Below are 22,416 nucleotides of genomic sequence, written 5' to 3'. Positions count from 1 at the left end.
CTCCCCTCTTTATAAGTTGTTTTGTAGGGGGAAAGCTAAGGTGCTTTTCACCAAAAAACAACCTGTATAAAATACACAACAACAGTTATACATACCTTATTATACTTACTCATACTTACATTCTAAGTTAACCATAGCAATTATGCATTTTAACATTTACCATATACATTACATCAATTTACCTTTATTCATACAAACCAATTCAAAACCAGGTACATTTTACTTTTTGTCATCATTATATACACATAGTCCATGTTCTTTCGCCGTCTTCATTCTTCAGGTCTTCTTGATAAGGCGTCAGCAACACAGTTCACTGACCCTCTGACCACCTTCACTTCAAAGTCATAGTCCTGTAGGTTTAAAGCCCACCTCATAAGTTTGCTATTGTGGGTTTTCATTGTCTTTAACCATTGCAATGGTGAATGGTCAGTACACAGAATAAAATGTCTTCCCCAGATGTAAGGCTTGGCCTTCTGGATCGCGTAGACTATGGCCAAACACTCCTTCTCCACGGTTGCCAAATGTCTCTCACCTTTTTGAAGTTTCCTACTCAGGTAGGACACTGGATGCTGGTCACCATTCTCATCCTCCTGGCACAGAACTGCTCCTACCCCGCTGTTAGACGCGTCGGTGTAGATTATGAACTCCCGGTCGAAGTCTGGAGCACGCAGGACAGGATAGTTGATTAACGCCTCCTTCAACCTCTGGAACGCCGCCTCACAGTCGCTGGTCCACGGGATGCGGTCATCAGCCTTCTTCCTCGTCAGATCGGTCAGCGGAGCCGCAATCTCGCTAAACCTCGGGATGAACTTTCTGTAGTAGCCCACCAACCCAAGAAATGATTTGACCTTTTTCTTGGTGTTGGGTCTAGGCCAATCACGAACAGCTTCTATTTTGGCCTCCAGGGGTTTTATCATTCCTCCCCCTACCATGTGACCCAAGTATTTTATTTCTGGGCTACCCAGCTGACACTTGCTGGCCTTTACTGTTAGCCCTGCTGCACTTAACCTCTGCAGCACTAACTCCAGGTGTATCAGGTGATCTTCCCAGGTATTACTGAAGATCCCTATGTCGTCAATGTAGGCCACTGTAAAGTCACTGAGCCCTGCCAAGGTCTGGTCCATCAGCCTTTGGAATGTGGCTGGTGCATTTCTGAGACCAAAGCTCAGGACTCGAAACTCATAGAGACCAAAAGGGCTGCAAAAGGCAGTCTTTTCTTGATCCCTGGGATCAATTCTTAATTGCCAATATCCCTTTACCAGGTCCAATGATGAGATGAACCGACAACCCCCTATGGTTTCAATCAGGTTGTCTAGCCTGGGCACTGGGTAGGCATCAGGAGTGGTTACACGGTTTAATTTCCTGTAATCGACACAAAACCTAATGCTCCCATCAGGCTTGTCCACAAGGACTATCGGAGAGGACCAAGGACTAGAAGAGGGGACGATTATGTTCTCCCTCAGCATCTCGTCCAGCTCCTTCCGCACCTTGTCCCTATAGGGTCCCGTTACTCGGTATGGGGATACTGCCTGCGGGGGTGCATCTCCTGTGTGGATCCGATGCATCACTCCCTTCACTATCCCCGGCTTGTTGGAAAACACCTGTTGATATTTACTAAGCAGCATTTTTAGTTCTTGCTGCTGGTCTTGGGTGAGTGCAGGACTGATCTTTACCTCCTCTGGGTTGTATTTTACTTCCCCTCTACCCTCCCAGAAGGGTAATTCCGCTTCCTCACTCTCAGCTGCTTTTATCGCGAATAAAACCCTCTGTTCCCCTCTGTAGTAGGGTTTTAGGGCATTCACATGAACCACCCTCCTTGCTTGGTTCTCCTCCTGCTCTATTAGGTAGTTCAGGTCTGACATCTTGGAAATGACCCTATATGGTCCTGCCCATTTGAGCTGCAGTTTATTCTCTCTGCAGGGCCTAAGCCAAAGCACTTCCTCCCCTGGGTCAAAGTGCCTCTCTCTAGCTTTGTGGTCATACCATGTTTTCTGTCTGACCTTCTGAGCTTGCAGGTTTTCTGCTGCCAGCTCTAGATTTCTCCTTAGGTCATTCATCAAGGTGTCTATGCATGTCACAACGTCTTGTGGGTCATCCTGGGTGATCTGCTCCCAATTTTGTTTGATCAAATCAAGGGGCCCTTTCACCCTTAAGTGTGCAGCAAACATGTCAGAGTGACCCCTTTGTAAGATCATGGGGCGATACTTTTCAGGTACCACCAGCTGACTTCTGATCCCATCTCCCCCTTTTGAGATATTCCTCAGGGTTTCTCTATATAAAATCCCCTTTTTCTCCAGAAATCTCACTGGGGTTTCAGGTGTTAGCTGGGCGTCAGTCACCTGTTCAAAACACTTTTGGAGAGTGGCGTCTGCCTTTTGCTCCTGTCCAAATCTGCTGTCTGTGGTTAAGGTTTCCACCACAGCTTCTGAACTCCCCTCTGCTTCTGTCTCTGGCTCATCATTACCCCCCTGAACTGTCCCTGTGGTGGCTTGTGAGCGTGTAATCACTAGCACCCGTTTCACATGTTCAGCCAGGTCATTTCCCACGAGCACGGCTGCTGGCAGAGTCGATGAAATCGCTAGCCGCCAATCTCCCCTCCAGCCTTGAAAGTTGACAGGTACCTCTGCTACTGGCAGAGAGATTACCTGCCCCTCAATCCCTGCCACCTTCATGCTCTCTTTTGGGATTATAAACTCCCTAGGAATAATATCTGGATGGCACAGGGTTACCTGGGAACAAGTGTCCCGCAGCCCCCTATACTGACGGTCAAGTATTCCTACGTCCACCCCTGCTGTCTCAAACAACTGAGAATCTGTTTTTATCAGCAAGCAGCGCTTTACCTCCACAAGAGGACCATTTTCCTCAGCCTGATCAGCAGAGGTAGCTGTTCCAGACTGAGTAGTCATGGCAACCGGCTCCCTCAGTGACACTGAGCCTTGTTCTTTCTGGACACAGAACACAGCTTTTGGCTTGGTTCCACTAGACTCCTGAGGCACCATTCCTTTTAGCTGCCTTAATTTCTCACACTCTGAGATTAGATGGCCCTTTCCCTGACAGAAATAACATTTTCTGGTGTATTTTGATTCTCTCTCATCTTGTTTTGGTTTTCCCTCCAAAATCTGAGGTCTTAGTTTCATGTCTGAGGGCTTCCCTTCACCATGGGCCCCTCCCCCTTGCTGGCTTTTCCCTGGTCCCTGAGAGTACTTGCTGTAGGTTTCTTTGGGTTTACCTACAGATTTCCCCTCACCCAAGGGCTTTCTTATTTGGGAAATAAAATCTGCGATCTCTGCGGCTGCTGCCACAGATTTCGGTTTCCTCTCCCTCACCTGGAATTTCAATTCCCCATGCAGGACTGAATAGAACTGTTCCAGTGCTATCAAGTCTTTAAGCTGCTCATAGGTCTCTGTCCCTTCCTGCGATAGCCATTTCTCAAGCAGCCTCACCAATTGGGCCCCCACTTGGGTAAAAGTCTGCTCTGGCTTCTTGGTGAGGGACCTGAATCTTTGTCTCAGCTGCTCTGCATTTATCCCATGTCTGGCAAACACCAGTTTTTTAAACTCTGCAAAATCTTTCATCAGTTCCTCAGGCATCTCGGCATAGACCTCAGCCAGGCTACCACTGATTAAAGATCGCATGATGGTCATCTTCTCAGTTTCCCTCACTGAGAAGTCCACAAACGCTCTTTCCACTAGGGAAAAGAACACCTCAGGACAATCTCCCTTGTGGTACACAGGGAATTTCTTCAGGTCAGCCTTAGACAATTGGCCTCCCTCAGAATCCCTATTGTTATTATTGTTCTGGTTCATCAGTTCCAGTTTTCTTAATTCAAACGCCATTCTCTCTTTTTCCAGAGCAATTTTCTCTCTCTCCCTCTCCATTTCCATTCTCTCTCTCTCTAATCTTTCTTCTCTTTCCTTTTCCTCCATTTCAAATTGCCTCATCCTCAGTTCATGCTGTTGGACTATGAGCAATTTTCTGAGTTCTGGGTTCTGCTCTCCTGTGCTGTCACCCTGCACTGAGCCAAATTCATCCTCAGAACCTTGGTCAATCTGGGGGTCTTTCACTTCACTCATTTCGGCCATCTGGCTTCGAGTCAAGGGCATAATCCCCCCTCAGAACAAGCTGCTTTAAAAGTCAAGCCTCAAAATAAAACGACCACTTTTTTCCTTCTTGCCTCAGAACCAGCTCTCCCTAGAGATTGCTGCTGTTCTTCAGCACTAACTTGCAACAGTATCGAGTCAGAGCCTACCCCCCTCTGCTGGGCCTCTCAGCTGGCAAGCTAGCTCACTGTTACTACGCAGTTTTGCCTCAGCTTTTTCCCGCCAAAACTAGGCTGCCTCAGAGCACCTTAATCTAAGTCTCCCCAGTTGGCACGTTCTTCTACTAGCGCACCTCCCCGTGAGGTACACCTAGAAGATTACCTACGCGCCTCAGACTGTCCCTGACTAGACCCCCCTTGCTCTGGGCACACTTGCCAAGGCTTTGCTGGACCACTGGACAACTGGACCAGTCGTATCCCACACGCTGGACACCAATCAATGTGACAAACCCAGACCTACTGGGATCTGCCACACAGTTACACTAAGCTGCCACCAACCATTCCCTTTAAGAAGTCACACAGACCAGGGATGGATTTTCAAACAAATAAGGAATAAGGTTTATTTAAATACACACATGGAAAAATAAAACGATCAGGTGAATAAAATAAAGTAACGTGGCTTATTCTCACTCATACAAGCATACAGTTTGGTTCACCCAGAACCCTTAACTTGAAGCACAGACCCTGAACCTATCAGTTCTGGCTAACCAACAGACACCTGAACCTATCAGGTTGGTACTCTGACACACAGAAGTACCCTGTCTGGCACACAGACTCCCACAACAGCTTCTTCTTCCCAGCTGCTGCTTCGTCACAACCCAGTGTCTCTTAGCATCTCCTACTTCACCACACACGCTCCACATATATATACAGTACAGCCCCTCCTCCTGATGTCCCGCCTTCCACTCCCCATAGGATGGAACTTTCCCTCCAAACCCATGACAGACAGGTAACATCAGTGCTGTATGTAACAAACCTAAGATGACCTAAGGTTAAAAAAAGAGCAGGAAAGGTTTTTTTTTTCCTGTTCTTATCTTGGATTTTTGTTCTCAAGTAGAAGCAAAATTTAGCAAATGGAGCTGTTCTTAAGTTGGATTGTTCTTAAGTAGGGACGTTCTTAAGTAGAGACCCCACTGTACTGAGGTATAAGAGTTTATGATTAAGAAATTTATTTATTTGTTTGATTTTTATACCACTCATCTGGCTGCCAAGGCCACTTTGAGTGTTGTACAGCTAGGATAAAACAATAATATGACAACAAGGATAGTCGACAACAGCCAAACAAAATATAAATTACACTAAGTTTACTATTATCGTAATACAATAGGTCTTGTTTTATTATGCTGTTTTGAATGGATTTATAAACTTTTTTTAAAAAAAAATTAATGACTGGATGGGAAAAAGTAAACGCATTCCAAGTTTTTTAATTAGGAGAAGGAGCACTGACTTGGGGACATGATAGAAGGCTTTGAAATCATGAGTAGTATGAGGAAAGTAGTTACAGAGGAACTTTTTTTCCTCTTTCATCTACTAGAGCTGTAGCAGGTAGTCTGTTGCCCCTGAACAAGAATGTAGTCTTTTTTAAAATACCAGTTGCTAGAGGAGTGCCGTTGCTTGTAGGCACCCAGGAAGCATTGGGCTGGCTACTGCTGGAGGTGCAATATGCTCTCTACAGTAGGGGACCACACGTGTTTCCCCCAGCTCCCTTACAAATGCAGTGAAAATGTGTGTCCCCACCTATATCCCCTTGGATCCTTCAGGGAGGCGGGGCAATTATTGTCTCTTAAGAGCACCCCAGGACCCAATGTACAACCGTATTTAACCATAATGTTAAAAACAGTAGGATAATGCATAATTTTTAAAAAAAGGTAGAATAGTGTAAGGGTGCTTTTTTCAGTTAAAAATGGGGTTGGGGTGTCACAGGAGCAACCTTCTAGGGATGGGCCTGTATGACTCCCAGACCTCTGGAGACTGCCTGCCCTCGCTGTACGGAAACTGATTCAACTGAGTTCTTCAACAGTGTGGTGGAGCTGGGGCTGCAAATGACAAGTTTTGCTATGCCTCTGAGGCTTCCCATTTCCTTTTGATTCAGCTGCATAATAGTGGGGCAGCTGGGGAGGGTGTTATAAAGAGCCCACCACCAGCAGCAACAATATTGTGGTACAAGTCCCCCCATGTTCACTCCATTGTAATGCAGAGAATTTTTGGATATTTTGTGGTCGTGAATAGGAACTGAGATTCATTAAATATACTAAACACTTGACACTTAGTTGATGAAGATCAGTAGAACTGGTTTATTCATTATTAACCCAGCTGCCTGCATTTTAGGGTTCTTCTTGGAGTATGAAGATGGGTGCACCTGCAGCTCAGGATTGCACCAGTGTTTTTGTTGATTTGTCCTGTGTAAATCATGCTGCACTTTAGTGTTGAACTACAGGGTGACATGGGTGCTTGCCCCGGCTCCTACTAACCTAGCAGTTCAAAATCATGCTAATGTGAGTAGATTAATAGGTACCACCTCGGTGGGAAGGTAACAGCATTCTGTATCTTTCCAGCCACATGACCACAGAAAGTGTCTACAAACGCCAACTCTTTGGCTTACAACTGGGGATGAGCACCAGCCCCTAGAGTCAGACATGACTGGACTTAATTGTTAGGGGAAACCTTACAGGGTGACTGTGACCTTTTGTGTGTTTTTTCATTTCACAGATGGAAATATTGCCAGTGAGGATAGTTCCTTGTCAGATGCCCTTGTTCTAGAGGATGGTATGTAAAGGATTCTAACACATGGCATGTTATGAGAAAAAAAGCAAAAAGTAAGGCAGTGGTATAGCTAAATAATTTGGAGAAGTCCTGCCAAAGCTAAATGCTATCCCTGTTAGTTTTATAGGGAAGTATTTAAATGTAACATAATTTCTTCCCTTGATATCAGTGAAGTATGAATGATCTTAGCTTTGCAGGTATAGTAGGTTCCACATGCCTCCGAATATTCTTATTTACCTCCAGCTCATTCTCTAATTTTACCTGTGGCAGCTAGTTAACTCTAAGCTCCTTAGGGCACGAACCTCTCACAAGCATTGGTGACAACAGCTTTAAAATAATGTGTCATTTGAGTGTTCCTGTGCTTTAGTTAGTTTGTTTTTTTAATTTCAGAAGATTCTCAGGTTACCAGCACAATATCCCCATTACAGTCACCTCACAAAGGACTCCCTCCACGCCCACCCTCGCATAATCGGCCACCCCCTCCTCAGTCACTGGAGGGACTTAGGCAGATGCACTATCACAGGAATGACTATGACAAGTCCCCCATCAAACCCAAGATGTGGAGTGAGTCGTCTCTGGATGAACCCTATGAGAAGGTCAAGAAACGTTCTTCACACAGCCATTCCAGGTAGTTCAAGAAAAGATGGCTCTTCTGTAGTGGCTTGTTTTGTGATGCTTATTTTAAAAAAGTGAAACAAAAGTTTTGCCTGCAGATTCCACAGATGTGCATTCAGGTAGAGGCTTGTGGTCTAAAAGATGTGTATAGTTCCATATATGGACAGACATCCCCTCTCCAGCACTTCAGGTAGCTAGAGAGGTTGATTGTTTAAAAATAATAACAAATTGCAGATTGGTTCTTTGGCCTGTGAGAGCAGCTGTGAGGAACACATCTGACAACACTAGTTACCCATACATATGATTATTTTGATGCATTGCACCAAGTTTTCTTGATGACAATTATCCCGTTATAGTTGCAGCTGCTTAAATAGCATCATGGCGAGCTTTACAATCCATTTTTTCAGATATAGGAAGTACTGTGCCTAGACCATCTTATTTGCTGCTATGAGCTTCTCAAGGACCAATATGTATATCTAACAAAGAATGTGAACATTTAGGCCTACATAAATAAGTGTTTCAGATGAACAGCAATAGCTCCCTGAGCACTACATTGCTGTTTTGTTTTACAGCACTCACAAACGGTTCCCTAGTACTGGAAGCTGTGCAGAAGGTGGAGGGAGCAACTCTTTACAAAATAGCCCCATACGGAATCTTCCCCACTGGAACTCGCAGTCCAGCATGCCGTCAACACCAGATCTACGGGTACGCAGTCCACATTATGTGCATTCCACTAGGTAAGCTCTTTCGCTCCAAAATGTCACCAGTTTGTCTCTCTGTTCCCCTTTGAAATACAAAAGCTTGTATTCTGTTCAGTTTTCTTGTCTCTGAAACTCCCAACTAAAGAGGCTGCAGCAGCAATGAGATAAAGTGATGGTCACCCAGTTGGGCCTCTTCTAACTTGAATTGTGCTCTGAGTCCTGAGCCTTGTTTAAATGAAAATAAAGAAACGTGTTTCTTAGCTAAATCCGCATTAAGATAAATTACAGTGGAGGCCATCTCTTCCTTCCCTCAAATGTTGAACACCATGAAGTAGCTCTGATTCCAGTACAAGCATCTTTGTATACGTTCAGCCAGATTTGCCAGTGACCAAGGAGCAAAAACCTATGTTTTCATATGTTGCTGATACAGGATGACCTTTGATCCAGATCATCAGGGTAAACTGTGAGGAACGCAATGGGATTTGTTGTCAAAACAAGGAAGAAATATCTGGACAGATGGTTTCTCTGGGTGAAGTTCACTAAAAAACAATGACAGTCTCTTAGCCATACTTTGCAGGATTGTTTCATTATTGAATTGTGGGTCAAGAAGCATATCTACTTCCCTCAGCTTCTGGAGGAAAAGACAAGACACAAAAATACATAAATTAAAGAATCTGATGACATTTTGAATTAAATTCCACATCTAATACTTTAGAGAGTGAGGAAGGTAGATATAAAAAGTCTTTGATGCAGGTTGGAACATTTACAGATGCAGATAAAAGTTTGAAATGATTGGTGCTCCCTGTTCACACATTCCTGCATCTGTCTCTATTTGGGATACAGACTAGATAGTGCCAGACAAATTAAGTATTCTTCCATAAAGATTCAAGAATGGGGTGATTCCTGTTACTTGTGTCATGATCCTACCATCCAAATATTAGTGGCTTTTACATGGAAACAAGAAGTGAGGTAACATTATCCCATCTCTTTAAAATCTCTATAGTAAGAATTACTTTTTATTGATCAGTTATGCAAACAATTCAGTGAAATTAATTAGAGCAATGCCTTGTCCCAACCTGGGCTCTGACAAATAAACTGAGGGGCAGCACATAGATGTAGTTATATGGAAATATTTTTAAAAATATAAAATCTGCAACAAGGAGTTTCATCGTTTTTCTGTTGTTTTCACTGCAGTGTTTTTACTAGTCCTGTGTCTGACTGAGCATAGCACAAGCAATAAAATTATCAGTTTTCAATATCAGAGTTCATAGTTTAGATGTTATTTAGCTAGTCCTTCCACAACACAACTTTTTAGGTGGATCACATTACCATGTGGCAGTACACTGTAGCTTTTAGAATGATCCTGCATAGAAAGCTACAACATTAATACTCTCCAACTAGTCCTTTAATTTCTTTGGATTATGAACCAGTTCTGCATTTTAAAAGTTTACACTCCCTGTGCTACAGCACTTCTGTTGTTGTTTCAACTTATATATCACCCCATAAATCTTAAAGCACTGAGTGGTTTACAATGTACACATTGCCAGTGAGCTGCACACTCATTTTACTAACCTTGGAAGAATGGAAGGCTGAGTTGACCTCGACCCAACAACCTGAGCATCTCAGGATTAAACTCAGTTTGTGAGCAGTCGTAACTGCAGTATTGCAGTTCAACCACTGTACTACAGAGCTGGTGGTCTTTAGGGGTAGAATCCTGTTCACTTGCAGAATCACATAATGTAAATTTCAAAATTATTTCTCCCTCTCTAGTAGGCTTTTTTCATGCACACAGGCAAGCACTGATGGTGAAATCAGTTGAACTCCCATCTGATTTTGCAGAAGGGAACATGCGAGAAAAGTGAAATACTTCATCATAGTCCTTTACATGTTCATGATACCAAAATAAAATCTTGATCTAAGATATCAGATGACAACTAGATTGGATGCAAACAGATTTTAGAGAGGCTCTTTCTTTACACTACCTTCACCAGAATCCCCAGCTAGCGTGTCTTGTATCCATTCCAGAGAGGAGATTATGGAGGATGAAGTCCAAAGAAGATTTTTTCCCAAATTCTGATCTACAGTGGCTTTGACTATTTTCTTCTTCAGCCCCATTACTTGTTTCTGCCACATCCCATGTCATTTTCTCCCCAGAAACAACATTTCAGGAGCTGCATATACAGGACAATAGTGCTGAGCTCAGTGGGACTGAAAGCTGCTTTTCAGTCCCCTAAAAAGGCTTTAGGGAAGATCAGCTGATGGTGTGCAAGCTAGATAGTGGATAACCCATGCTACCTACCTACTACAGCAACTTTAAATACAGTGGTGCCTCGCTTTATGATTGCCCCCCATTACGACGAAACCGCATTACGATGATCTGATTGCAATTGTGATCGCAAAATGATGGTCTGAATGGGTTTTTTTCGCTGCGATGATCGGTTCCCTGCTTCGGGAACCAATTCTTCGCAAAACGACGATTTTCCTCCAGCTGATAGGTGGTTTCAAAATGGCCACTGGGTAAATAAAATGGCTCCCCGCTGTGTTTTTGGACTGATTCCTTGCAAGACAGTCACCAAAAATGGCCGCCCTATGGAGGATCTTCGCTGGACGGTGAGTTTCCAGCCCATTGGAACGCATTGAAGGGGTTTCAATGTGTTTCAATGGGCTTTTTATTTTCACTTTACGATGTTTTCGTTCTACAGCGATTTCGCTGGAACGAATTAACGTCGTAATGCGAGGCACCACTGTACCATTTAAAAAAAAACTCAATCCCAAGTAGCAGTTGTTCATGGCATTCATTTAACTATCTCTCCTATACAATTGCTCAAGCTTGCATGATGGCTCATGTTATTTTCTGTAACACGGGGCCTTTCCGTTTATTTAGCAGCTAACAGAGTTAAGGTGCAGTTAGAATATTTTCTAAAGACCTATCCATCTGCCATTCATCATGAGCCTCACTAGGGTTTTCACATGGCTATATAATGATGTACCAAGAGGGCAGATTCTATTACCACTGGGGAAAAAATAAAACAACATCAGCCTTATTGGGCAAGGAGGAGACTTCATAGTCATATGTTTTCGTTTAGCAGAGGTCCGGACCTTATAGATGTTATGGGACCAGTTTCCATCATCCTTAGCTAGCACTGTCAATGAAAAAAAACATAATGGAAGTTGCAGTACACCACTGTCTGAAGAGCCACGGATTTGCCAGCCCCATTACAGAGGCTATGTATGCGGTTTATTTGCTGGTTGGAGGTCTAATCCCCCTTTTCTTCCTTTCTTCTTCTGTACTTTGCAGGTCAGTGGACATAAGCCCTACTAGACTGCATAGTTTAGCACAGCACTTTAGACACAGAAGCTCCAGCTTAGAGTCCCAAGGAAAGCTCCTTGGGTCAGAAAATGAGACTGGAAGCCCCGATTTCTACACTCCCAGGACTCGTAGCAGTAATGGTTCTGACCCCATGGATGACTGCTCCTCTTGCACCAGCCACTCCAGCTCTGAGCATTACTACCCAGCTCAGATGAATGCCAACTATTCCACACTGGCAGAAGATTCCCCATCCAAAGCCCGAGAGCGGCAGAGGCAGAGGCACAAGTCGGCAGGGAATCTTGTCTCCTCTAATTCAGGGAGCATGCCCAATCTGGCTGCCAGGAATGGGACTGGTCACCAAGGCGTTTACCTGCACAGCCAGAGCCAGCCTTCCTCCCAGTACAGGATCAAAGAGTACCCTCTGTACATTGAAGGGAGCTCCACACCCGTGGTGGTGCGCAGCCTGGAGAATGACCAGGAGGGACACTATAGTGTGAAAGCACAATTTAAAACATCCAATTCGTACACGGCAGGGGGAATGTTTAAAGAGAACTGGCATGGGGATGAAGTAGACTCAGTAAGACTGACCCCCTCCCGTTCTCAGATCATAAGGACTCCCTCCTTGGGCAGAGAGGGCCATGAGAAAGGGTCAGGAAGGACAGTGGTGTCGGATGAACTGAGGCTGTGGTACCAGCGGTCTACAGCCTCCCATAAAGACCATAGCCGCCTGTCGCACACAAGCTCCACTTCCTCGGACAGCAGCTCCCAGTACAGCACCTCCTCTCAGAGCACCTTTGTGGCACACAGCAGGGTGACAAGGATGCCTCAGATGTGCAAGGCGACAACAGGTGAGACGAGGACCATGTGTGTCTCTCTCTTGCATATCAAAGAGCAGGTGCCTGGGGTGGTGAGAAATGCAATGAATTTATTAAGCAGTCACAGAATGGATTAAGCATCCGTTCTGACTCGGCCCATCTTTCCCGGCCCAACAGGATAGAGCCGTACTGTATTGACAAAACAAGAGAATGTACGTGATGCATTGTGAACAATTTATATATAGCAGTACATAAATGCTAAGCATAATTATTGAGATCTAGAGACAAATTAACACTGATATCAAATTACAATGAATAATTTTTTCTAATATGTAGCACATCCTTTGTTATGTGCTCACAAAAATAACACCATGTATCCCCTGAAAAATCACCAAGGAGTGTCCCTTTCTCAGCAAAAGTAGAATATTACTTGGGTTGTGATTTTTTCATAGCAATGCCACAGGCTTTAACTTCAGCATTGCTATGAAGACAAATAAGTTACAAAGTGTTGAGTAGCTTCAGAACGTAAATGTTTTCCTTCTTGCATTTAATTTTGAGGGACATAATAAAGGCATGTGTTAAAGCAGTGGTCCCCAACCTTTTTAACTCCACGGACTGGTTGGGGAAGGTGGGGCACACACCCCCATGCTCACACAAAGGAGTGGGGGGAGGTGCAGTCTTGCACAAAGGGTGGGGGCGCTCGGGGGCACTCACACACACTTGCAAAGGGGTGGGGCACTCTCTCACGTACATATGCACAACAGGGTTGTGTGGTGGCCGGGAGCATGTGCAGGGTGGGTGGGAGATCTGTCTCCGCAGCCCAGGCCATTGACCGGCACCGGGCTGTGGACTGGGGGTTGGGGACCCTTGTGTTAAAGAGTTTGCCCTGAAGGCATGGCTTGGGGGAAAAAAACGAGCTGTCTTGCCTATTGCTTTAACATGAGCTGTATATGCCTATTGCTAGAGAAGTCTGCGGTGTTCCTCCAGCTCCACACTGAGCCCAGTGGCTTAGTGTCACTTGGGTTTGGGGGATAGCAGCAATGCTTGCTGTATGGACAAAGTGAGCAAGCTATAGCTTCAATTTCAAATTACAAGGGGTTCCTAGATTTAAAAAAAAATTAAACTTAAAATTAAGTTTTAAAAGGATAGAATAATATAATGCTTAGCTGGTAACTTTGATATAAAAAATTTAAATATTAAATGTAGATGCTTGTTCATCAGCAGTACTTGTGCCAAACTGAATACATTTCCTTGTGTCCTTGAAGCTGAGGGAGTAAGAGGGATCTTCAAGGACTTTCTACTCTTTTGTTGCAACTGAATGAATATACAGTATGTGTACCAAGAAGGGGAAAGGCTTGAGTGGGGTGGCAAGGCAGGGCATTTGGTAGCTGTGCCTTTGAAAATAATTTTTTTAAAACAGTTATACCAAACAACAGGACTAACGGTGTCATTTGTATTTGAGGCCCCCAGCTTACTATACCAATTGCTTTCCAGCTGCCTTACCTCACAGCCAGAGGAGTTCAACCCCATCCAGTGAGCTAGCAGCAACACCACCAAGCAGCCCACATCACATCCTTGCCTGGCAGACAGGGTAAGTGTTGGGTCCAGGGGGGAAGGCAAACAGGAGAAGGCCTCGGTTCCTCTGGGATTCCAATTTCTAGATGCCATTACATCTGTTTCCCTATGTATTCATAACTCATACTTCTAGGTCACTAATCAAAACGCAGTTATATTCCTTACTGTAAGTCTGCTGTGGCACACCATACACCCCGTGAGTGCAGCTGATTTTGATTTAATTGCAGAGACAAGTGTAGGGGTGGGAGCAAAGAAAACAACAGAGTTGCTCACATTCCGATGGCTTGGACCTATTGACATTATATTAACAGTATGCATGTGTTGGTGTGTGCACCCAAGTATGAGTGAGTAACAAGAGTTTGGAGGGAATCACAGATTCACTCAGAGCACAATGAAATCCCAAAATTTCATAAAAAGAATGCTGCCACTTTACCCATTCAAGCGAACACGAGTGGTTGTGCCACACCCACCACTGTAAACTGTCCCCACTTGACCTCTGCATTTTAGGCAAATCTGCTTTTGCTTCCTAACTAGTAGGAGAGTCACTCCTTCTTTCCCGTTGGACAGAACTTGTCCTTCCAACATCCAAAAATAAAGCCAGAAAGCCATACCCAGTGTGACAGGAGTAATAACCTGGATGAATCAGAGTATGCATTCAAATCTTAGCAAGATGCTTCACCTGACAACTTTGGTCAAAGTTATTAAGATAAAAAGCAGATAGCAATATAGTCTGCAGGATTATAAACTAGGTAAACCAGTTTTTCCACGTGCTGCCTTTGCCACAAACTCCCTAGGTGGCAAGATCCAGTGACTCAGCTTCAATATGCCATCTGCAGCAGAGATATAATAACATAAACAAAGTTGTTGTAAAGATTACTAGTGTGTATGTGTGAAGTGCTTTGAACAGTGCTAGGTATGATTATTCCTTCTTTAGAAAGATCGGTCAGGCAACTATTTGCATGCCCAGATTTATTAAAAACACAATTATCAGTTATGTGTTCTAACAGGCAAGCTCTTTTTTTTTGTCAGTCTGGGAACTGCTGCCTTGACCAACAAAGAAATGGTATTTTACTTTCTTTTCCCACACCCTTTTTCTGATCCTTCATACAGAGATCAAAAAATCAAAAACTCTGCTTGACATATTTCCCACATCACTAACTTCTTCTTGTCTTTTGGGGTGATTCACAAACCTGTTTCTGACTGTATTAATAAGCTCTTAACAGTGTTCTGTGTCAGTGCTTTTCTTTAACAATTCCTCTTTCCTTTTCCGCTCCTGATCCTTGTTCAGAGATGCAGCAGACAACTCACCCACTATGGATGAGTCTCAGTCTCCAACTCAACAAAGTACTGATGAATAGAGGTACAGTGAAGGGATGTTTTGTATTTTCAAATCCACACCCCTTCCCTCTGCCTTCCCTTATTGTTTCCTTGTCTTTTGTCTCATGATATTCACTGTTCCAGAGCTGCTTTCAGCTGAATGGGAGTTTGGATTAATGATTGCAAGATTGCTCAATTACTGGGTTTAGACATTATGGATAACAATAACAACTTGACAGGCACATGCAACTCTTTAGCAGTGTGTGCATGAGCACTAAGATATTGCTGCTGTTCTGTTTCAAAGAAACCACTTCACAACCATTGGGTTCAAGAAGGTTGCAGCCAGGACAAAGCTTGTACTGGGCAACATACTGAACAGGGAGATCTGGATTTGAAAATGGTTGGATAGCTAATCAGTTGGACTGTAAAATGACAGGGCCTTAGTTTACCTCCAGTAGACCTAGGAGGCTTCCTCTAGTCTACATGCAATCATCTCATTCCTCGTACCACCTCAGTTCTCATCTCCTGGTCTTGCTTTGTTGAAGGTACTTCCTCCTTTTCTTTGCCAGAAGTGAAGGGGGAAGGAAGCCTGCTTTCAGACAAGCCTCAAGAATAATACACAGGGATCTCTCTTCCATCCTTCCAAGAGAGCCATGTGTGATGTGCCTACATAAAACCGAGGGCTACAACAATTGAGTTGTGTAGAGAGAAGCTCTCCTGAATCAGTGAAGTCTCTTGTGTCTCTCTTCATATTGTTGGGTACCTCTAGGAGTAGAGTATACTATAGTCAAACTAACTGTGAACTGAAAACAGAATCCTCTGCCATTGAGTTTCCTTCATGTCATCTCTCTGAAGACTTGTGACTCACAAACAAGATATACATGGATGTAGAAAGCAGAAGAGAATGCTTTATGCCACTGGTTCTTAACCTTGGGTTACTCAGGAGTTTTGGACTGCAACTCCCAGAAGCCTTCACTGGCAACTGTGCTGGCTGGGGTTTCTGGGAGTTGCAGTTCAAAAACATCCAAGTAACAAAGGTTAAGAACCACTGCTTTATGCAATGCAGTTAGAGAGAAATGAAATGGAACAAGCACAGATAATTGAGAAAGTTTAAATGCGCATGCATGGACATTAATATTGTAACAGAATTACATATATTTCAGCCTTCTGTGCTTCTCACATTTCCTTTCTGTAACTTCAGTACTTAATACATTCCCTACATTCACTTATCTAACTTGCTCACTTGGTACACTATGTGTAATTGATGACATGGAAATTGGAAAAGTTATGCCTTAAAAACTAGTGAGTCTTCAGTGTGTGGCCAACATTAGTAGTTTTTACTGCAACAATGCAACCTGGCTACCACTCTGGGAAGCAAAAGGTCTGGAAGAGGCTGGTGCGTAAAACCACTGCATAAACACAAATCTTGCCTTGCTTGTTACAGGATGGCCTTATCTGCCTAAATCTGTAGCATATACTCAGGCAAATGTAGAATTGTAGTAAATAAGCTTTATGATCTGCACAAGGAACCAAGCCCATTCTCCACCCACCCTGAAAGAACTGCATGCAGAGGCAATAGTAAGATTTAGCCTATGGCACCAACTTTTTCCACATTCTACTCCTGTGACATTTCCAGCACCAAATAGAAATTTATCAGGTGAAGGTCTTGAATCAATAAAGCAAGGATACAGGGAGAACAGATTCACTTTGTACATTTCACAGAATCAGGCTACAATGTAAAGTATAAAAACAGAGCAAATACATGACACGTTAGACTTGCCTTTGGGATTATGTTTGAACCCTTACCACCCAGTCCTATAAATTAGTAATAGGTCACAAGGGTTGAGCAAAAATGTAATTACAAGACAGCAAGCTTCCTGCTAAGCTGAGCACATGCATGCATGGCTCCACTTCCCTCTGTGCAGCTCTCTTCCTTCTCTGCGCAGCAATCACACAAAGTTCTGGTTGCAATGGAACCTAGAGCGCAGGGGGGCAGGGTTGTGTGTGCACGCAGGGATGAAGCTGCAAGAGAGGCAGAGCCCTGCCTAGCGGGGCTGGAAATTAAGAGGGTACGTTGCAAGACAGTCTTTGGTACATGTTCTGTTCTTAGAATGCATGAGGGTCACGTGTTTCAATTTCAGGATGCATGTGTGTCACCACATGTACTAACTTCTGTACCCTTGCTTCTCCTGTTTGTTCTCTAGCCATACCTTTCCTTTGTGCTGGCTCCATCTTCCCTCCTCTTTCCATCCTCTCTTCTCAGACTTTGAATATTTTTTACACCTCTGCAGCTTAACCAGGGGACGGGGAGAGTACAACAAAGAGAAAGACTGATTTTTGGAGGCATTCAAGATGAATAGCAAATTTTTGAGGATGCATGGTCTCTTCCCAACTGATTTGTGTCCTTTCAATTATTTGTCCTAACAGCTGTCATCACTCAAGAGAAATGGATAATTCCATTAGGTTACACTTTTAAAAAATAAAAAATGATTTTGCTGCTCTTGAGATACTCAGGCAGTCACTCTTTCATGTGGTTTACTCCAATGATATTAAGAGTTAGAGTATCTCTTTACATTCCTTGTTTATTCTGTTTAGAAAAGCTTAAAGAACTTTCTAAAACAGGAGAGAGAAGGGTTAATCACATTTTGAAGGACTCTGCATTCGAAATATATTTGGAAGACAATTGTCATTACTTGGTGGGAGTTAGTTTCTGAAGATGCTAGCTAGAAGATGGAATGGAAAGGACTAAAATTAGATTTGAAGAAGGTTTAAACTTCACATAATGCTGAGCATCAGCTGCTAATTGTGAATTTTTGTCGCATCTTTCATAGGAGCTACAATGATAGCTGTTACCTGGATTCTCCCCTCTATCCAGAACTAGCAGATGTCCAGTGGTATGGACAGGAAAAAGCCAAGCCTGGAACTCTTGTGTGAATCCTTTTGACCTCAGCTGTTCAAACGCATCAATGCCATTCTGGAAATAATAAAATCACCTCACTGCCTCTCATTTGCCTTACCAAGATGCACTGGCGCCTGACACCAGCTTCAAGTCAAAGCACTTTTCACATAAGGCAATTGAAGATGGTAACACATAAGCAACTGGTTCATGACAGATCTTCTCTATCCAGTCAACAGTGAAAAATATTCCTTTAGTTCTGGTCATTGCACACTGCCATGTGCCTCAGAGCTCCACCAACAGGAGGGGGCAAATAACTGGATTTTAAGAAGACAGGAGACAAAGCAATTGGAAGTATTTATGGCATAAAATAGATTGTTCTTTGATATGTAAAGCTACTGTAACATAATTACTGAACTCAAAATACTGCAACAGTTACCATGAAATATCCATTTCATTACAGGAAAAGACTGGTAGGGCAAAAGGAGAGACCCATATTTTCATTTCAGAAATGAGCCAGAATATTATGATTTGTTCTGTGCTGCCAAAGATTGTAGTACCTGTCGATTATGAAACATTTTTTCTAAAATTCCATTTTCCAGACAAAGTCCTAGTATTCGGTAACCTGTCATCTTCATGCCCTAAAATCAAATCAGACCACTTAACAGCGGTGCAGATACCACATCATGTTTGCATATACTTGTTGGGAAAAGCCATTAGAGGAATAAGATGGCACATGAGGGCATCAGCAAGATTAAGGGCAAAAAATTGCTCCTTTCCACATTCCTGTAAACTAGCTGCAAGCAAAACTACCACTGTTTTTTCTTTTAAAGAATTTCTGTGATCAGTTGTGAAGTAAAATGCCAAAAAGCTTTTAAGAATTTTTTTAAAAACAGTCTTTGTAGAAAATGATGTGTCAGGTCATGGTAAAGCACACCATGGTCTAGTAAATTGGATCTCAAAATATCTTAACACTAATGTAGCTAAGGGCTTATAGACTGGCCAAGGAAGTGCAACGAGGAGGGCTTTGGCATTATTGTCTACCAGCAGATTAGGTCACATTTCTCAACTATTAAAATAAACCATTATGATATAAAAATGTTTCCATTTGATGTAACATTTGGTTATCTAACAATACCAAAAGAAAGAAATCTACAAGTTTACATGTGCACTTAAACTGCTTTTTATATTAAGTCTAGAAAGCCATCAAACTTCAAAAAGGCCTCAATACTTTTATAATAAAATATTGCACAATCTTAGAGCCCTTGTTCAATAACTGGTTTTGCCAGAGGACCACTTCTGGGTTGTTGGGACAATAACCACCCACACATTCCCTGTAGGCGTATGGGCAAGTCCAATTGCCACAAGAACCCTTCCCTCTATGTTCTTTTGCCCCTGGACTGGAAAAGGTGACGACCAGAAGAGTACCTTCTGGGGTCACCAACTGCTCACTCCTTTGTCAAGGCCAATGCTGGAAAAGGCACATCAAATCTCCACCATGGTGCTAAACTGTTTTTATGCCACTTGGTGACCAAGTGTTCTGTGCCTCTCCCCCCAATTTTGTGTTTGTGTGTAACTGACACCCAACAAAAACTGAAGAAAGACTCCAAAAAAACTAAAGTAATCCTTGTTTGATTTTATATGTATGCATGGTCTAAGGATTGGTTGTGGCTAATACTAGGAAGGAAAAAACCCTGTTTCCTCAAATTGAGTTTAAAACGTATTCATCTTTCTGGGGGTGGGGTGGGGCTAACTTTCAGTAAGATGCTAGAGAACAAGAACATACAAACCTGAAGCACAAGCAAGACAAATAGGAAATAAGGAAACAATATAAGAACGTTTAATTGACCGACCCAGAATAGTTCTCTTTGCATTGCATATTTACAGGGAAGACACTGTATGAAACCATTCTAAGCACTCACACATTGAAAACAGGTTTTTAGATTACAGTACAGTAGGACAACTGTAGTTCCAAAACCATGGACAATATGGAACCTTATATATAGCATGGTCTCTGGTTCCCAATAGTGGCCAGTTCTGATAATTACATTGTGGAAATGATATTTCTGGATTGTTATTTTTCTTTTAATATTTTTAGACCGCAGATGTGAAACTGCAAATACAGGGCTCCTACTATAAGGTTTAAACAAGTAGTATAATACTTAAACAGAACTGCTATGATAAGTGACTCTATAAAACAACAGGTTCTCTTACATTACAGAAATGTCTGCAGTCACAAAGTTAAGCCTTTTACAGCAAAACAAAATCCATGGAATGTAAGCATTTGAAGCCTGCAAGTCTGTAGTCAATGTTTTTAAAACAGCCTTTGTGTACACAGCACTCTCCCAGCAACATCAGTAGGGGGTTTCAAACACAAATCATAAGTGACAAGACTTACCATTTTGAACACACTTACACAGAGACTTAGATTAATTTGCAGTCATTCTTACAACTGAGGGAACGGTGGTTATCAGCATATAGGAAGAGAGCAAGTCACTCCACAAATCTACAATGGCCCAAATTTTCTGGGGCAAAGCCATGACAGACAGTTAACATTGCTTTAGAATGAACAGTAGAAATAGAAATGGCAGTAGATACTTGTCTACTTCAAACATTACCTTTTCAGCTTCAACCAGCACCTAAAAAACAGGATGTGTTTTAATTTACAACTTGAAATGTCTGCTAGTATGCTTTTTGACCACCTTGCATTTAGCAAAACAGCTGGAAGATGAATTACAGCAACAACAGTCTCAAGCTGATTTTTTTTCCTGTTGCTTCACTAGAACTGAGACATCCTTGCTTCATCAGGCAGTTGGATGTGGTGTTGATACAACAGTACTATTCATTGTTACATATGAGTGAAAACCAGCATATTATTTAACATGAGCACTGGACATCCCCAAATTATTTATTTTGATACTCCAATTTGAAGAAGAAAAACAAACATGAGCCTGTCTGCAACATTCTTGGGGAAAGGGGCAGCTTTTATTAGGTGAGGTAAAGCGGGATAATTTTTTTTAATTTTTTTCAATCAAGGCACTTGTGAGCCAGTCTGGTAGTAAAGACAGAAATTATGTAAAACAGGTTTTACTGTTTAACTCAATTCAGTTATAGAATAATGTACATAAAATGTTAATCAGGAGATTAACATGTTTTACGTATAAAGTGAAGGGGTAAACCATAGCTATTATATACAAGCACTTGACTACCCCATCAATAAGTCCCCTTTCGTTTTTGTGTATTTTTTTTTAAAAGGTTCCTAGTCTAATAATGCATCTTGTCCATATGAACAAACATCCTCTGTCTAGCTTTGTATATGCATAGACACCATGTGACATGGTGGACAGGGTTTATTTTTAAAATTACATTATATGCAGTTGAGTGTTGAAAATATTGAGAAAGAAGAAAGGTCCCATTTGTTTTGTTTTTCCACCCAGTATTAGTTTTAGTTTGGACTTAGCAAACCCCATTCAGGTGCTATCAGATGACCTGTTACTGCTTAGTTAACTAGATGTAAAGTTTTACACACACACACATATATATTAATGTCAATAGTTTTATTACAAGTTGTGCAAAAATGAACTCTAGTTTAAAAAGAAGAAAAATCAGATCTCTTCTGAAATTGACTGTAGAGCATGTAAAATGATTTTACTGAATCCTGTGCAACAGTAATCAAGGGGAAGAAAAGTTGTTATGTTGTAGAAAACAGTTGCAGAATTTTTTTTAAAATCTGCTTTTAATTTATTCTTTTTGTATTAAGAATTTGTATAGTTACCTTTACATTTTGCAAAAACAGTGTTGTCAACACTTCCTTATTAAAGCATTTTCAAGAGGTGTGCACATTATTATTATTATCCCTTTAGCTACATCTGCACATAATTGCACATACACTGCCTTCCATCTTGCATTAGATCTCATTTGCATGGAAGTACTTGTACTGAAACTGTTTTACTCTTAACAAAGAATGGAGGAAAACCAGCTAGGATAACAACTAATTTGAAGGTAAGACTGTGGCCTAAATCGTCACTAATGTGCAATAAGATTCTTTTTCTTTCCACTTCTGCCATTACTTTGAGAAAAATCAACACTCTACAATACAAACATGAGGTTATTTATTGGGATTCAAGAGAAATCCTTCAAAATGATCCTGCTCAACTGAAAAACAGTTTTATGACATTCTGCAGCTGGTGATAGTTACCCCAGCCCTCCCTTGTGTAAACCAACAGGAAATCCTTACTCTGAACTTGCCTTTTTTCCCCTCAATAAAATAGTACAGTCAACTATTTGAACCCAAGCTTGTGGCTGCAATTCAGGTCAGACCCAGC

The 22,416-nt window shown here is 42.3% G+C and overlaps 2 protein-coding genes across 10 annotated transcripts in view; one reads left to right on the top strand and one right to left on the bottom strand.

The window, feature by feature from the left end:
• FRMD4A (FERM domain containing 4A) overlaps positions 1–21,927 on the top strand; it is a 605,541-nt gene extending 583,614 nt beyond the window's left edge. For 7 of the 8 annotated variants that reach the window (XM_073000747.2, XM_073000748.2, XM_073000749.2 and 4 more), the window contains 6 exons: positions 6,809–6,865; positions 7,253–7,490; positions 8,050–8,214; positions 11,477–12,336; positions 13,798–13,894; positions 18,027–21,927. In XM_073000747.2, the coding sequence (XP_072856848.1) occupies positions 6,809–6,865; positions 7,253–7,490; positions 8,050–8,214; positions 11,477–12,336; positions 13,798–13,894; positions 18,027–18,129 (1,520 nt within the window). In that variant the 3' untranslated portion in view covers positions 18,130–21,927. Of the gene's footprint in view, positions 1–6,808; positions 6,866–7,252; positions 7,491–8,049; positions 8,215–11,476; positions 12,337–13,797; positions 13,895–15,166; positions 15,239–18,026 lie in introns of all 8 variants that reach the window. The other variant, XM_073000744.2, reaches the window with a different exon arrangement.
• The window catches only part of PRPF18 (pre-mRNA processing factor 18), a 39,312-nt gene continuing 24,120 nt past the window's right edge, over positions 7,225–22,416 (bottom strand). The window contains exon 11 of one of the 2 annotated variants that reach the window (XM_073000752.2): positions 7,225–8,809. The gene's annotated coding sequence lies outside the window, so the exon portion shown is untranslated. The remainder of the gene's footprint in view (positions 8,810–22,416) is intronic. The other variant, XM_073000753.2, reaches the window with a different exon arrangement.

Source organism: Pogona vitticeps, chromosome 5, assembly GCF_051106095.1.
Source record: "Pogona vitticeps strain Pit_001003342236 chromosome 5, PviZW2.1, whole genome shotgun sequence".
NCBI classification, from domain to species: Eukaryota; Metazoa; Chordata; class Lepidosauria; order Squamata; family Agamidae; genus Pogona; species Pogona vitticeps.
This window is presented reverse-complemented; position numbering and strand designations above follow the sequence as displayed.